The sequence below is a fragment of the Phascolarctos cinereus genome, unplaced genomic scaffold (genome assembly GCF_003287225.1).
Source record: "Phascolarctos cinereus isolate Bilbo 61053 unplaced genomic scaffold, phaCin_HiC Scaffold_726;HRSCAF=1367, whole genome shotgun sequence".
Lineage (NCBI taxonomy): Eukaryota > Metazoa > Chordata > Mammalia > Diprotodontia > Phascolarctidae > Phascolarctos > Phascolarctos cinereus.
In genome coordinates this window covers 155754893-155772837 of record NW_027556098.1, presented here as the reverse complement: position 1 = coordinate 155772837, position 17945 = coordinate 155754893, and the positions used below count along the sequence as shown (strand labels likewise).

The following is a 17945-nucleotide window of genomic DNA, read 5'->3' as shown; positions in this document are numbered from 1 at the left end:
TTGACCTATGGTGAAGGTCAAGTTACTGATGCCTTGCAGCTTTTGGCCACCTCTTGACTAGGATATTATCTCTTAAGACTCACTCTCTGCCACGTTATTCACTGTTGTCCATCATCATATGAATTTGGAGGCAGGCAGTGCAGTGAAAGACCCCTGGGTCTGGAGGACCTCACTTCAAATTGTGCTGGGCCATTTGCTGGCTGGCTAGTCACTTATACTCGCTGGTCCTCATTTCCTGGTCTTTAAAATGATGGCTTTGGAATAGATGGGCTCATAGGCCCCTTCCAACTCTTAATCTAGAATCCCATGAATTATCGACATCGCTGCTAATTAATCTCTGCCTCCTCTTCCCAGTATGAATGGCTTTTTACTGTATTTTATTAATTTCTGCATATCTTATCACATATGTCTTACATAGCAGTACAGATCCAAAATATCCCCAGTATTATGATGGCACAGTAGACTGCAGGTAAAATCCCAATGGTGGCAGATGTGAGCATCAGTATCTGATTACTGTCAGTCATTGCTACCCTTCACTCTAAACTGCCCTCCAGCATGTAAAGCAGAGTGTCTCAAGTGCAAACTTCCTAAATTAGATGTTGTTTAAATAGGAAAGGAAGTTCTTCTAAAAACGATTTGATAGCTTACTGAGACTGACTGAAAATGCTTGCATTTTTTTTAAGACAGTAAGAATTCTATAGTGAAAAAGTACTTTTGTTGTTATTTTAATAAATCCTGAGCAAGCATTTGGTAGAGAATAGGAGAATTTTTAAAAACTTCAAACTTCATCAAAGTAAAAAAACTTCCTAAGTGTGGAATAAGGTAAAAGAATCTCATACTCAGCTTATATGACAGTAGTCTTTTTTTTCCCCCTTAGCAGAGATTCCATTTATCATTTTACCAGGAATAGAAATTTTAACTCCAGCCTGTTTTGTTAGCTCTGCTAGAAGATATCATGAAATATGTATGTAATAAAACCTCATTAATTTGGAATAATTGGAAGGGAGACCAGTCTGAGGTTGCTGAAAATCTAAATTTAGAATATGTTTTAAGGAATGTGGCTTTTTTAATTCTTTTGGGGCAAGTCAACAAGCACTAATTAAACAGTTATTACACTGTGCTAAATGCTGGAGATACGTAGAAGAGGGAAAACAAAGGTTTTATTGTATACATATTTCATGATATCTTCCTGAAGAGGTAAAAGACAAGATTGAAATTAAAGTTTCTATTCCTGTTAAAATGATAAATGGAATCCTTGCTTTAAAAAAAAAAAAACACCGTCACATAAACTGAGTATGAGATTCTCTTGCCCTATTCCATATTAAGGAAGTTTTTTTTTTCTTTGATTATTCTTGAGGAGCTCACAATCTAATGGAGGAGACAGTATGTAAACAACTATGTACAAACAAGATATATGCAGGATAAATAAGAGATAAAGACACTAGCATTAAAGGTAGTGGCAAAAAGCTTCTTGCAGAAGGTGGGATTTTAGCTGGGATTTAAAGGAATCTGGAGAAACAGTGGAAAAAAAGGAGAGAATTCCAAAAATGGAGACCAGTGAAAATGCATGAAATCAGGAGGGCAATGTCTTGTGCCAGGAACAGTAAGGCAGCCAAAATGACAGCATCGGAGACTGTGTGTGTTTGTAGAAGGGAGTCAAGTGTGAGAATACTGGAAAGATAGGGAGAAGTCTGTTTGCGAAGGGCTTTAAAATTCGAACACAGGATTTTATATATGATCCATGAAGTGATAGGGAGCCACTAGAATTTATAGAGGAGTGACATGGCCAGATCTGTTTGTTTTGATTGCTGAGTGAAGGATAGACCAGAATGGGGACAGACATGTAGCAAATGAAGTCTGGAGAGGCTAAATAATTTTATATAAAGGAAGACTTCAGAAGTGATTAAGAATAGTTCTTTTAAGTACATTAAACCTTCCCTTTTTAATCTTATTTACAGTCTACTTGCTTAGTGAACATTTTTCCACAGACCAGGAATAAATAAACTGTAAATAAACTACTGCCATCGGTCTCCAGCATGTTTTTGTATATCCAGAGAGCTAAGACTGGTTATTACATTTTTAAATACAATGGCTATGCAAAAACAGGCTTTGGGGTCAGATTTGGCTCTGGAGAGTAGTTTGCAGAGAAAACCAGAAAGGGTTCATCTTGAGGAAAATATGGTATATGAGTATTATCTGGCCCTGTGTTCTATTAATTACTTAACAAAATGCCTTTACTTTTTTTTTGGAGGGGGGCAGTTGGGGTTAAGTGACTTGCCCAGAGTCACATATCTATTAAGTGTCAAGTGTTTGGTCTGAGATCGGATTTGAACTCAGGTGCTACTGATTTCAGGGCCAGTGCTCTATCCACAGCTCCACCTAGCTGCCCTTAAATGTCTTTACTCATGTAATTACATTGAAGCATTTAAGTCAGTCAACACGGACCATAGAGTTTCACTCCAGTTTATAATATGTAATGATACAATGAATAACAATCTTCATTATAAACAGGAATAAATTTGTGATCTCAGTGTTATAAAGTTATTCTCTCCAGTGATGCAAATCACAGCCAATGTACGCCTGCCTATCTTTTGTGACTCTATTCCCTGTCCTTCTATAAGTTAACCTTATTTGGTCCATCTACAGTGGAGCGTGCAATCTATCCATTTGTTTTCTCCTCACTCTTGCTAGCTATCTTCTTTTTCATTCGTACATTTCTTTGCTAAGATCATTTATACCACTTCTGCAGCATAATTCCTCCTTTGTATCATGTTACCCCTTGCTCATGCCCTTTGGATGAGTATCAACTAAGTTTTTTAAGACTAATGTTCGATGATTCAAAACCATACATCAGTGGAAGAATATTGGTATACAAATAATAGAGCTTTGTTTCAGAAAGAAACTGAGTATATTATAAGAATTTTGCTGTTCCCAAAAGCAGTCTAGCCTGCTGTCTTAACCATGTCACTTAAACCTTAAACCAAGTCAATGGCAAATTGGCCAAGCAAAATAACTTAGTGTAGTTTAACTAGAAATAACTGATGCTAAATGTGCACTCAAATTGCTGTAGATTTTCAGGTAGCTTTATCTTTTCCCTACATTTCTCTTAAGTATAATGAATTATGTTTGATTATCTAATATCTTTTCTTTATAGGACCAAACTAATTTAGCCTATTTATTACTGCTTTCCTTTTCTTTTTTCACCTAGAAATGTGTATTTTATGTCCTTTTCTAAGATTTATTATTCAATTAAGATCCTACATTTGAAATACTTTTTTCTGTATCCCTCTTCTAACATTCTTTCTTTTGTTAAAACTCAGCTGAAATTATCTTTCCTAACTTATTCAGTTCCCTTGATTATATTCTGTTGTTTTATATTTTCCCATAAATTTTGAAACTTTTCCAGCTGATTTGAAATGTGTTTTAATAGCATATGAGAAAGAGCTACACAAGGTAAAGGTTCTGTATTATTTTGGGAGAGCCTGTGGTAATATGTCATAATTTCACCAGTATAGAAACAACCTGAATCTCTTTGCCTAGCAACACTGGAAAGGCAGACTAAGTTCATTATGGAAATTTTCTTCATATGCTCTGCTTTGAGAGGCAGTGTGGCAGAATGAATAGAACTGTCCCTGCCAGACTGGCTGTGTAACACTAGACAAGTCTCTTACCCTCTCAGTGCTCAAGGGCCAGTGGTGTCAAATTCAAACAGAAAAGGGGACCACTAAACCATATAGAAGGACCCCTGCTACTGCATCAATATGCAATACGTCAGTACTTAGAATCACATGTTAACATCATATATGTTCTATTGTATTTTTAAAATTAATTTTATTAAATATTCCTGATTACATTTTATCTGCTTCCAGTAGCATTGGGAGTTTTGTGGAAGCCTGCATGCCCCATGTCCGGTCTAGACAACTCTCTAAGACTACACATTTACAGGAAGGTGACTTCATGCGTCTCTGTGCTATGTAGTTTTTTTGCTAGCATCATATTCTATAGGACATATGTTGGCACACTGGAGCATATCCAAAGGAGGGTGTGACCAGGTCAGTGAAGTACTTGGAGACCATTCCTTGGGGATCAGCAGAAGAAACGGGACATTCAGCCTGAGAAAAGACTTCACAGGTCATTGTATCTCTCTTTAAATACTTGAAGGATAATCCAGTAGAAGAAAGATTAAACTTGTTCTGCTTGGTCTCAAAAGGTCAAACTAGGCACAGTGAGCAGAAGTTGCCCAGAGGCAGTTTTCAGCTTGATGTAAAGAAGAACTTCTAACGATTAAACTTTTCCAAAATAATAACAATAATAGTAATAATGATAACAACAGTAATAATAATAGGTAGCATTTATGTTAGCATTTTAAGGTTTGTAAAATCTTTTACATATGTTATTGTTTCATTTAATCCTTACCAAAATCCTGAGTTAGATGCTATTGTTATTCTGATTAAAGGGGGGATGGCCATCTTAGAAAAGTAGTGGGTTTCCCTCACTTGGAGGTCTTCAGTCAGAGGCTGGATAACCACTTGTTATGGATATTAGAGAGAATCTTGGTCTGGTATGATTGGATTACATGCTCTCTGGGGTCCCTTCCTCCTCTAGGACTCTGCAATTCTATAATGACCTTTCAGTGCAACTTGAACTTATACAACTTTACCTAAATATGAGTCCAATAAATTAACCCCCATTGGTGAAGCATTATGACATGGAGCACTAGAATTGTTGCCAGCGGATCTTGATTCCTATGGTGGCTCTGCCACTTACTGTGTAACCTTGGTGACTTAATTTGGTTTCTCATTCTTTAAAATAAAGATGCTAAACTATATGCACTGGAGTCTTTTCCAGCTCTAAATTCTATGATATATTTAATAATGTCTCTTAATTAATTGTGCCAATAGGTATCCTTCCAAATGTGAAGTTCATTCTTATATTTGCAAAGGGGAAAGAATGGTTAATGAGACTGTAGCCATTCATAGGAATATAGCATTTAATTTTTGAAAAGAAGGAAGAAAATAAATTTTCCTACTCCTGAATTTATAAAAACAAATCATCTTGGAATAACAAAAGGTCCAGAATATCAAGGGAACTAATGAAAAGAAATGCTGGGGAAGGTGACCTAGCCATTCCAGATCTTAAATTGTATTATAAAGCAGCAATCATCAACACTGCTTGGTAATGGCTAAGGAATAGAGTGGTGGATCAGTGGAATAGGTTAAGTATGCAAGACACAGTAGTCAATGACTATAGTAATCTATTACTTGATAAACTCAAAGACCCCAGCTTCTGGGATAAGAGCTCACTCTTTGACAAAAACTGCTGGGAAAACTGGAAAAGAATGTGGCAGAAACTAGGCATAGATCAAAATCTCACACCATATACCAAAATAAAGTCAAAATGGGTTCATGATTTAGATATAAAGGCTGATACTGTAAGCAAACTGGGAGAGCAAGGAATAGTTTACCTGTTCTGGAGAACAGAAGAATTCATGACCAAACAGGAGATAAAGAACATTATGAAATGCAAAATGGATAACTTTGATTACATTAAACTGAAAAGTTTTTGCATAAACAAAGCCAATGCTACCAAGATTAGAAGGAAGGGAGAAAATTGGGAAAGAATTTTTACAACCAGTCTCTCTGGTAAGGGCCTCATTTCTAAAATATAGAGAGAATTAAGTCACATTTATAAGAATACAAGCCATTCTCCAATTGATAAATGGTCAAAGGATATGAACAGGAAGTTCTCAGATGAAGAAATTAAAGCCATCTATAGTCATATGAAAAAATGTTCTAAATCACTGTTGATTAGAGAAATGCAAATCAGAACAACTCTGAGGTACCACTTCACACCTATCAAATTGACCAAGATGACAAAACAGGAAAATGATAAATGCTGGAGAAGATGTGGGAAAATTAGAACACTAATGCATTGTTGGTGGAAGTTGTGAAATGATCAAATCATTTTGGAGAGCAATTTGGAACTATGCACAAAGGGCTATAAAAATGTGCATACCCTTTGACCCAGCAATAGCACTTCTATGGCTCTATCCCAGAGAGATCATACAAATGGGGAAAGGACCCATATGTACAAAAATATTTATAGCAGCTCTTTTTGTGGTGGCAAAGAATTGGAAATTGAGAGGATGCCCATCAATTGGGGAATGGCTGAACAAGTTGTGGTATATGAATGTAATGGAATACTGTTGTGCTATAAGAAATGATGAACAGGTTGACTTCAGAAAAACCTGGAAAGACTTGTATGCTCTGATGCTGAGTGAAGTGAGCAGAACCAGGAGAACATTGTACATAGTAACAGCCACATTGTGTGATGACTAATATTGATAGACTTACCCCTTCTCAGCAATACAAGGATCTAAGGCCTTATGATGGACAATGCTGTCCACAAAGAAGAAAGAGCTATGGAGTTTGAATGCAGATTGAAGCACACTATTTGCTATTTTTTTTCTTCTGTTATGTTTTGTTTCTTCTTTCCAGTGGTTCCTCCTATTGGCTCTAATTCTTACTTACAACATCACTAATGTGAAAATATATGTTTAATAGGAATGTTTGTGTATAACCTATATCAGATTGTGTGCCGTTTCGGGGAGGGAGGTGGAGAGGGAAAGGGAGAAAAATTTGAAGCTCAGAAGCTTATGGAAGTGATTGTTGATAATTAAAAATAAATTAAAATAATAAATAATAATAAAATAACAAAGCATCTTCAAGTAAAAAACATATTAATATAATTGCCTCAAATCTTCGGACACAGTATTTCTTCATAGTTTGAACATGAAAGCATTTTTCCTGATTATATTATTGACTCAAGGTGATGGAAGTAGACAGTTCCTGAACATTTATTAAGGCCTTTCTCTGACAAAAGCCCAGCAGAGATAATTTCTAAGCAAGATATTTTAAAGTTTCATAATATAGATGTTCTTATGGTGTTCTAATATGTTAAAAAAAGATACTGACTTTTTAAATTGCCTCTTTCACCAAGGAATCACAAAATTAATTTAGTTCAAAGGATGAAGGTTTAAATCTTGCTAATAAGAAAAATGTATTTATTAAACCCTTTTATTTAACCAAAGATTGTTACAACCCTGAATTATCTATTTGCTTTTCTCTAGTTTGAAAAAGAAAAACAGCATGATATTCGAGCCTTCTTTTTACCAAAACATAATAAGAAAAGACACACAATGGCATCCTGTGATGAATCAAACCTACTACAGGAAAAAGATACTGAGAAGGCCTTGGATTATAGAAATATAGCTACGAGGGATGCCATTGATTATGGAAGTGATTTTGAACCCGAAGCTAAAAGATGGAAATCAGTGGCCACTCAGAACAATTCCCGTCAAAAAGAGAAAAGACCATCCTGGTCCAGTCCAACAAATGCTGAATTTATGAAAAAAACAATTCACAAGACAAAGTCTAATTCTATCAACGTATCCCTCCCTGGAAAAAATTGGCCGTGTGGTCTCTGCACCTATGTTAATAGTTCATTATTGCCTTATTGTGAAATGTGTGAAACCCCTCAAGGCAGTGCTGGTGAGTATAGGTAGGGGTAGAGTTGTGTGTGCTCCTAACTAGAACAGAGACCCTATTGCTTTTAGAGAATGCAGCTTTATCAAAGCTTAGTGAGACTGCTTGGTGACTTGAGCCTGGAATATTAGAATAAGACCTTCACATAGTGAAGACCCTGTGAATTTATCCTCTTTGGGAATGTGAAAAGTTCCCGTTTTTGTCAAGAATGTGTATCCCCAAGTGTCTGTGACATGGCATTAATTTGGCACAAATGGACATTTCTGATTAATGTCAGCAGGATGTGAATTCAGTGGGCAGGAATAGAAGCTCTGTTGCCATGGCAGCAAATATGCCTTATAGTCAGAGACCTGCTGTTTTCTTCTCTTTTGTAGATGTTATGATTTTAAAGGGAAGTTATAGATTTTTATGTTCTAAATAGCTGGATAATTCTCTGCACTTTCTCTGCTTCCTAAATCTGTGAGGTGCAGTATTTTTTGTATGGTAAATAGTAAAAAATTCCCCCAGGTTTCATTTCTTTAAAGAAGCTAACTGGACTGTCTGTTTTAGTAATTTATTATATTTTTAAAGGCAGAAAGTGACTTTAAAGCAGAAATAAAGATGTCCTAAACTGCTGACTGTATGTATTTTTATACCACGATCAATCATTTTCTGCTGTGTAGTTAGTTCCACAGTTGTCTTATGAAGAATGCCATTGATGTTTCTTCTGTTCTGTAATTCGGAAGCATATTTTTATGATTGTGGAAACTGCTGGTTGACAGCATTGGAAAATGAAATACAAATTTTATTTATGAGTTCTAATAATCATACCACTGATCTATCTGGCACTTTCTGGCCTCCGAGCTCTTGACATTAACCAGTGAGTCAGCTACTTGGGCCGTAATAGTCTGAGCTGCTCTCTGCCCTTCCCTCCAGGGTCTCTTAGTTCTTCTGATCCAAAGCTAAATGCAATCTGTAGCGATGGCTTTACTCTTTCAGTTCCTGGTGTTCCTGCCAAAATTGACAAAGTCTGCCATCTGGGTAGTTGTATTTGTAATGTGGGCACCTGTTGTCTGCAAACTAAATTGGAACCACAAGCTCATTTCACAGACCATCCCTATAGCAATTAGCATGATTTCATTCAACTCCCAACTGTTATCAGCATAAAAATAAAGTACTCTTTGCCCGTAAAATAATTTCTGAGCACATGAAGTATATAAGATAAATGACTCAGCAGCATAATTTGGAATTTAATATTGGTTAATAGTTTCTTATTTTTTTCTCTTGTGCTATCAAAAATCAATCCTGAAATTGCCTCTTGAATGATAAGGTCATAGGAAGATTGTCTCACTTATATTTGAACAACATTTTTAATGACTTTTCACCAACTTTATCAGCGTAATTAAAGATGGGAAAAAAGAATGTTCTTATTAGTAGTGATCATGTCATTATATAAAAATTAGATTAATTAGTTTAATGAAGGTTAAGTTACTGTTTAGTGAAGTGATTCCCACTGCCTGCCGTCTTTTTGACACCCCAGGATATCTCCAAATAACTCAAGGGGTATCATGGAAAAAATAATTTAAAAAACAAAATTAATTTTAATTTACTTTCAGTTAAAAAATACGTGCCATATGGCACATTTGGAAGGGGACAGCTGTTAGCAAATCAAACAGTAGAAAGGTGTCACGATTCTAGAAAGGTTGGGAATCACTTGTTCAGTGCATTATAAGTAATTTGGCATAATTTGCATTCAGTTCTAATGTTTAAGTCACTATTGCTTAAACTTCCATCTGTGCCAAGGTCTTTTTGAAGTTATAAATACATTTTTTTCACTTTCAAGAAACTGCTGATAACTTTTATTTCGTTTTCAGTTCTTTTAGAAGCAATAATGTTTATAGCAGCAAAAGCATTAGATGAAGAGTTAGACACTTAACAACTGTGTAATCCTCAACAAGTCATATCACTCTCTGAGCCTCAGTTTTCTTTTCTGTGAAATGAACATATTGCTTTGTATTATCTACTTAGGGTATTGTGAGGAATAAATGAGATAAAATATGTAATTTTATTGTGAATATTGTTAACATACTGCATAAATGTGAACTGTTGTTTTTGTCATTGGTAGTACCAAGAGGGATGTTTAGCTTAGAAAATGGGAAACTTCATGGAGCATCAAAACAGCCTTCCATTATTTGAAAGACCTCTTATGTGAAAGAAATTAGATTTATTATATGTCATATTTGAGGCCAGGCCTAACCTCACTGGTAGAAGTTATATAGTGGCATACTTTCACCCTTTGTAAAAACTTTACAACACTGAAGAGCTCTGCAGCAATGGAATAGGTCACTCTGTGATATTATTAGTTTCCTATTTAGGAAAGGCTAGATTTACCACCTGTCAGGAATGTTGAAGAAGAGATTTTGTAGTAGGAGGGATTTTGAGCTTAATGACATTGAGGGTTCTTTCTGACTATAAGATGCTGTGATTTTATGGCTTAGAATAAAATAAGTGACAGGTTTTTTCCCTACATTTTGAATGTCCTGTTCTAGCACAATGGCTGAACATAGTAAGCATTTAATAAATGCTTACTGATGAATTTTTTAATTGATTTCTCATTTCTTTTATTATAGTACATCTGAACAAGCAGCAAATAGACTATCCCAACTATATCCAGGATGAAAAAGGAAATCAGGTGAATGAGTCTCAGAACAGCATCTTGCAAGTTGAAACCAACTCTTCCTGTGCGCAGCAAGTCCTTGAGCAATCAGCAACAGAACAGTTTGTGGAAAGCAAGGGAGAAAAAGCTAAAAGTGAAAATGAAGGTGGAGGTGGACCAACACCCCAGAAAGGTGAATGTTTCCATTAGTTTGCTTGTCTTTAAAGTAAGATGGTTGGTTGTACTAGATAATCTGTAAAGTTACTAGCATTTAAATGTTTTCTTTCTTTTAACGCACTTTATCAGTTGAATCTCATTTGCTTCCAGAGCAGATTTGAGGAGGCATAAGACACAAAAATATATTATTATAGCTAGCATCTTCTAATTTTTAAAACCAGCTTTTGTAACTCAGTATTTAAAAGAACAACAACAGAAGTGTGAGAGTTCTGGACTTGAAGTTTTAAGACCTGTTTTCAAAGTGACCACAGGCAAGTCAGCTTATCGGAGTCATATTTTCTCATCTGTAAGATAGGGTTAATAATACCCACACTCCCTGCCTAATAGTGCTGTTTTGAGGAAAGGGTTACATCTTAAAATCTTAAAGGGCTAAGTAAGTGATTATTACTTTTGGTGATAGTGATGATGGAATCTGATTAATGGCATTTAGTCCTTCCACATAAAATGAAGCTAATAAATTGTTAAAGGATCCACAGCCAGTTATTTTCCCAACTCTACCCAAATCCAATCTATTCTGACAGTTGGAGTTTTCTTATTGCTGTTTGATATATTCTTTTGGACAGTTGGTAAGTAGTATATATTATTATATATGGCATATTTTTGAAGTTGACTATTCCAACCATGCTTTGTAAAGATATACAACAAATGACAGTATGTCTCAAGGTACTGCAGGAGAGACTAAAATATTTTAAGTTTATTCCTCTTTTTTGAATGACTCCTTCCAGTATCTATAGTTATGCTTATATGTGTATATAAACATATATGCATATACATAATGTGCATATACACATATGTATGTATATGGTGGTTAGCTAGCAACAAGCTATCAAATATCAATGTCAGATCTGGGCCAGCTGGCAAGAATTGGCAACATTATGGGAATCACTGTTTTTAAGATGTGTTATTATATGTAGTATATATGTTACTTTGGTAGCTTTTGCAGAATGTTATTCTTGATAGAATTACCTAAAATTGTTAAAATGAGTTTTTAATGTATTGTGTACATATTGCTTGCATTGTTTTTGCAGTAGTAATTTAGTGAATTTAGCATGTAATGTCCATATAAAGCTGTAATTACTATGCTAGTGTTTGTGCACCAAAGAGGTTCTATTTAAATGACAAATTTTCTCATTTTAAAATCAAAGATTTCCTCTAGCTATTATTTTTCCTTTCCTTCTTCTTCATCTTGCTCCCAAGGTTTTTCTAAAACAATGAATTTGAAAATATTTATTCTAATCCTATACACCCCACCCATATTCCTACTCAATTCCTGTCATCCTCTAGACCCCAGTTCCTTTGGCAACAAACTCCTTATTCTGGGCCTTTTCTACTTAGATTTGTTTCATCTCCTTACATTAACAGAAATGTAGATTTTCTTTCGTGTTATTCTCTAAACCTTCCCCTGCCTCTGATTTCTGTCTCTGCATAGTGATCACTGTATTCCAAGTCACACATGGCCATAACTTTAGAATCACATGCAACTCTATTCTACCCTTCATTTTATAGTCTAATAAGTCAATAAGCCTTTAATGGCAGTTCTTTCATTTATCTATACCCTCCTGTCCACTGCTACCATAACCACTGCAGTCCATGCTTTTAATTTTTCTCCCAGTTGAACTCCTTGGAACTGGACTCCATTGTCCTCCTGGGTGGGTCCCTTCTTCCCTCCCTCCTTGCCTTTTTTAGCTTCCTTTTGTATGTTGTCTTTCCTCATTAAATTGTTAATTCCTTGAGAGTAGGGACTCTATTTTTTTTTTGTTTGTATCCCCAGCACTTAGTAAAGTGCCTGGCAGGTAACAGGAACTACTGCTCCTGACTGATTTTTGTTCCTTCTCATCTGTTTTATTAACCTTTTTGAAGAGTTCTTTTTGCCTTCAGTCTTTCAACTCTCTAATCTGCCCTCCAAAATGTTCCCAGATAACTCTTCTTAAGGTATTATAATGATCATGTCCACCAGACTCAGAGGCTTCTCCCATCCATCCCCTTCTCTGTGGAACTATTCCCTTTAAGACTTAATCCAGATGCTAGTTCATCAAAAATCTATTCCTGAATTTTCTTTCCCACCCCACCAGTGGAAAAGTTTGTCCATCCTTCAGTAGGTTTCCAGAACTAACAGCCCCCCTCCCCCATCCAATTCCTCTCTATTGGCTCTTCCTATCCCACCTCATTTATATAAGATAATTAATCTTTTAACTGTTCTTGAACAGTCTTACTTTTTGAAGCTATTTCATATTCAGGTCTACCCCAATCTTTTTAATAAGCTACCTAATTACTAATAACAATCTTAGACATAAGTTTTACCTTGTGCATACATAAAAGGTAAACAGTCTATCCTTACTGAATCCCTATGTACCTTATATTTCTCTTGGTTCTTGTATGTCAAATGTTCTGTTATGTTCAGGTGTTTGTTTTTTTTTTTTAAACAAAGTCCTGAAAGTCTGACAATTCATTGAATGTTTTTTTTTTCCTCATTCAGAAGCATGGTTAGCTTTGCTGGGTATGATATTTTTGGCCGGAAGCCCAGTTCTTTTGCTCTTCAATATGTAGTGTTCCAAGACCTGTGATCTTTTAGTATGGCCACCGCTAGATCTTGTGTGGTTCTAATTGTGGCACCATTTTTTTTTCTTGTTGTTCATAATATTTTGTTCTGGAGCTTTCCAAATTTGACTATAATATTCCTGTGAGTTTTCCTCGTAGGATCTCTTTCAGGTGATAATCGGTGGTGGGACTGTGTGGTTGACAAAAAAGTCAATGTCACTAGACCATAGAGTGTGTAGAAGAGAAAAAAGTATAAGATTAGAAAGGTAGGAAAGGATCAGTTTTCACATGATGGAAATGAGCAAAATGAGGAGAATAATTTATACATTAACAACACTCTAAAAACAAACAACTTTGATCAGTTCAGTGACTATTCATGATTCAATGACTATGATCAATTCATGATTCCAGAGGACCAATGGTGAACTGTGCTATTCATTACAGAGAAGTAATGGAATTAGGATGCAGAGTGAAACATATATATATTTTTGTACATAGCCATTGAAGTAATTTGTTTACTTGACTATGCATATTTGTTAGAAAAATTTTGTTTTCCTTTTCTTTTTCTTAATGGAGTAGGAGGTGGAAGAGAGAGAAAATTGATTTCTGTTAATTAAAAAAATAGAGAGGTTAGGAGTTTGCTCCGATGTAAAATGTTGCATGTACTTTCAGATGAGATCACTGTCTTATTAGTTTTAATTATTTTGCTCTGTTACAAGAGATCTCTTACAAAGGTGGAGTAATCTGTAAATGTTTATAATATAAAAACAAAAGACATCAACCAGACTTTTTTTTTAAGCTAATAGAGGCTTTTACATTTGATCCTAGAGATAATAGGGAGCCACTGGATTTTATTGAGTATGGAATTGACATGGTTAGACTTGAACTTTCAGAGCTCAGTTTGACAGCTGAGTGGAGGATAGATAGGAGTGAGGAGAAGAGACTTGAGGCAGGGCCACCAACCAAACAGCTGGTGCAATAGTCCAAGTATGAGGTGAAGAGGAAATGCCTCAGGATGATGGTGGCATGAGGAGAACGGTAATTGTGCACATGAGGTATTGTGAAAACTAAGAACGGACAAGGCTTGGCAACAGATTTAATATGGGGGTTGAGTACTAGAGAGAAGGTGAGGGTGACACCAAGGTAGGAAGTATGGGTGACTGCAAGGATTGTCATGTCCTCATCAGTAATAACAAAGTTTGAAGGAGTAGAGTTTTGGGGAGAAAGATAATAAGTTCTCTTTTTGTACTTGTTGAGTTTGAAATATCACATATTCCTATGAAATATAAGCAAAATTTAAAATTGAATTGAGACAAAAGGTTAAAAAAATTAAACCGCAGTACTACTACTGCTATAAAGTAGTAGTACTACTCCTATTATAATAGTTAACATTTATGTAACACTTATTCTGCATCAGGTGCTGTGCTAAGTGCTTTACAATTATTATCTCATTTCATCCTCACAGAGTTGTTACCTCATTTTTGAGATAAGGAAACCGAGGCAAACAGAAGTTGAGTACGTTGCCCAGGGTCACCCAGCTAGTCTGAGGACAGATTTGACCTTGGTCTTCCTGACTCCAGGCCTGGCAGCCTTTCCCCCTTGAACTGATCCTTGAACTTTATTCTGAGAAAAGGTCCATAGACTCCACCAGACTACCAGAGAAGTCTGTTGCACAGAAAAGGTGAAGAATGCTTGCTCTAGAATTGGCTGCAGTTCTCTATTTTTTTAAGAGAAAAATAACAGAGGGCTTTGAAAATCTTTTTCTTTACCTTCCCTACCTATCTCCTTCTGTGTAATTTTTGGTTCCTTGAGATAAGTTTATATTTTTAAATTTTTTCATCAGTACTATGCAGAGACCATTTCAATTTAAAACTTCCCTAGGAAAAGCATTGTGAAGTCTTTCTGATTTTTTTTTAACTATGTATATTTAAATATGGGCATGTACATGCATATATACATAGCAATATGTATATTTATTTTTTAAATGATTTTTTTATTTTTTCCCCAATTACATGTAAAGAGAATTTTTAACATTCATTTAAAAAATTTTAAGTTCCACATTTTCTCTCTTCCCTCACCTCCCCCATCCCAGAGATGGTAAACAATTTGATATAGGTTATATACATTCAGTCATGCAAAACACATTGCCATATTAGTCATATTGTGAAAGAAGACACATAACCAAAGGGAAAAATACATATATATACAAAATACAGAAAGTGAAAAATAGTATACTTCAGTCTGCATTCAGACTCTGTCAGTTCTTTCTCTGAAAGTGGATAACATTTTTCATCATGAATCTTTTGGAATTGTCTTGGATCATTGCATTGCTGAGAATAGCCAAATCATTCACAGTTGATCGTTGTACCATATTGCTGTTACTGTGTACAGCATTCTCCTGGTTCTGCTTATTTCACTTTGCAGTAGTTCATATAATTCTTCCAGGTTTTTCTGAAAACCACCTGCTTGTCATTTGTTTTAGCACAGTAATATTCCATTATAATCATATACCACAACTTGTTCAGCCATTTCCCCAATTTCTGGGCATTCCTTCAATTTCTAATTTTTTGCCAGTACAAAAAGAGCTGCTATACATATTTTTGTACAAATAGGTCCTTTCTACTTTTTTTTTCCCTCCATGGTATACAGACCTAGTAATGATATTGAGCATTTTTTCGTATGACTAGAGATAGCTTTGATTTCTTCATCTGAAAACTGCTTGCTCCTATCCTTTGACCATTTATCAATTAGAAAATGACTTGTATTCTTATAAATTTGACTTGTCTTGATGTGTTTGAGCCTTTATCAGAGACACTGTAAAAATTGTTTTCTAGCTTTCTGCTTTCCTTGTAGCTGCATTGGTTTTGTTTGTACAAAATCTTTTAAATCTAATATGATCAAAATTGTCCATTTCATATCTAGTAATGCTCTGTATCTCCTGTTTAGTCACAAATTCTTCCCTTCTCCATATATCTGACAGGTAAACTTGCTCTCCTAATTTGCTTATGGTGTCACCCTTTATGTTTAAATCATGTGCCCATTTTGATCTTATCTTGGTATATAGTATAAGATGTTGGCCTATACATAGTTTCTGCCATGCTGTTTTCCAGTTTTCCTTGCATTTTTTGTCAATTAATGAGTTCTTGTCCCAAAAGCTGGAGTCTTCTGGTTTATCAAACAGTAGATTACTGTGGTCATTTAATACCATGTGTTATGTACCTAATCTAGTCCACTGATCTACCACTTATTTCTTAGCCAGTACCAGATTACTACCTTATAATACAATTTGAGATCTGACATGGCTAGGCCACCTTCCTTCACATTTATTTTTATTAATTCCCTTGATATTCTTAACCTTTTGTTCTTTCAGATGAATTTTGTTATGTTTTTTTCTAGCTCTAAAAAATATTTTTGGCAGTTTTATTGGTATGGCACTGAATAAGTGAATTAATTTAGGTAAAATTGTCATCTTTATTATGTTGGCTTGGCCTACCCATGAGCAGTTAATATTTTTATAATTGTTTAGATCTGATTTTATTTGTGTGAAAAGTGTTTTGTAATTGTGTTCATATAGTTCTTGGGTTTGTCTTGGCCAGTAGACTCCCCAGTATTTTATATTGTCTGCAGTTATTTTAAAAGGAATTTTTCCTGCTGCTGTACCTTGTTGGTAATATGTAGAAATGCTGATGATTTATGTGGGCTTATTCTATATACTATAACTTTGCTAAAGATGCTAATTATTTTAGCTATTTTTTAGTTGATTCTTTAGCATTCTCTAAGTATACCATCATATCATCTGCAAAGAGTGATAATTTTGTTTTCTCATTGCCTATTCTGATTCCTTCAATTTTTTTTCTTCTCTTATTGCTAAAGCTAACATTTCTGGTCCAGTTTTGAATAATAGTGGTGATAATGGGCATCCTTGCTTCACCCCTGATCTTACTGGGAAGGTTTTTAGCTTAATCCCATTACAGATAAAGCTTGTTGATAGTTTCAGATAGATATCACCTATTATTTTAAGGAAAACTCCACTTATTCCTGTGCTCGCTATTGGTTTTAATAGGAATGGATGTTGTGTTCTATCAAGAGCTTTTTCTGCATCTGTTGAGATAATCCTATGATTTCAGTTGTTTTTTTTAATTTATATTATGCTGATAGTTTTCCTAATATTGAACCAGTCCTGCATTCCTGGTATAAATCCCACCTGGTCATAGTGTATGATCCTTGTGATATATTGTTATATTCTCTTTGGTAGCATTTTACTTGAAATTTTTGTGATAATATTCATTAGGGAAATGGATCTATAGTTTTCTTCTGTTTTGGCTCCTCCTGGTTTAGTATCAGCGCCATATTTGTGTCATAAGAGGAATTTGTTAGGACTACTTCCTTGCCTATTTTCCCAGATAATTATATCTTGTAAGAGTTAATTGTTCTTTAAATATCCGGTAGAATTCACTTGTAAATCTTTCTGGCCCTAGGGTTTTTTTCTTAGGGAGTTCATTGATGATTTGTTCAATTTCTTTTTCTAAGATTGGGTTATTTAAATATTTTATTTCACTTTCTGTTAATGTAGGTAACTTATATTTTTGTAAGTATACATCATTTCACTTAGATTGTCGCATTTATTGGCATACAGTTGGGCAAAATAGCTCCTGTTATTGCTTTAATTTTCTTTTCATTGGTGATGAATTCACCCTTTTCAGTTTTGATACTGGTCATTTGGTTTTCTTGTTTCTTTTTTTTTTAAATCAAATTAACCAAAAGTTTATTATTTTTTTCATAAAACCAACTCCTACTTTTATTTGTTAGTTCAAACATTTTGTTACTTTCAGTTTTATTAATCTCTCTTTTGATTTTCAAGATTTCTAATTTGGTGTTTAATAGGGATTTTTAATTTGTTCTTTTTCTATTTTTTTTAGTTGAATGCCAGATTCATTGATCTGCCCTTTCTCTATTTTATTGATGTAAAGTGTTTGGAAATATAAATTTTC

At 34.9% G+C, this 17945-nt stretch overlaps 1 protein-coding gene across 4 annotated transcripts in view; it reads left to right on the top strand.

Moving 5' to 3' along the window:
- ZRANB3 (zinc finger RANBP2-type containing 3) overlaps nucleotides 1–17945 on the top strand; it is a 205103-nt gene that overhangs the window by 159531 nt on the left and 27627 nt on the right. For all 4 annotated transcript variants that reach the window (XR_002328783.2, XM_078146830.1, XM_021009481.2 and 1 more), the window contains 2 exons: nucleotides 7130–7550; nucleotides 10154–10372. Coding sequence is in view for 3 of the 4 variants with exons in the window: in XM_078146830.1 (XP_078002956.1) it covers nucleotides 7130–7550; nucleotides 10154–10372 (640 nt within the window). In the remaining variant the exon portion in view is untranslated. The remainder of the gene's footprint in view (nucleotides 1–7129; nucleotides 7551–10153; nucleotides 10373–17945) is intronic.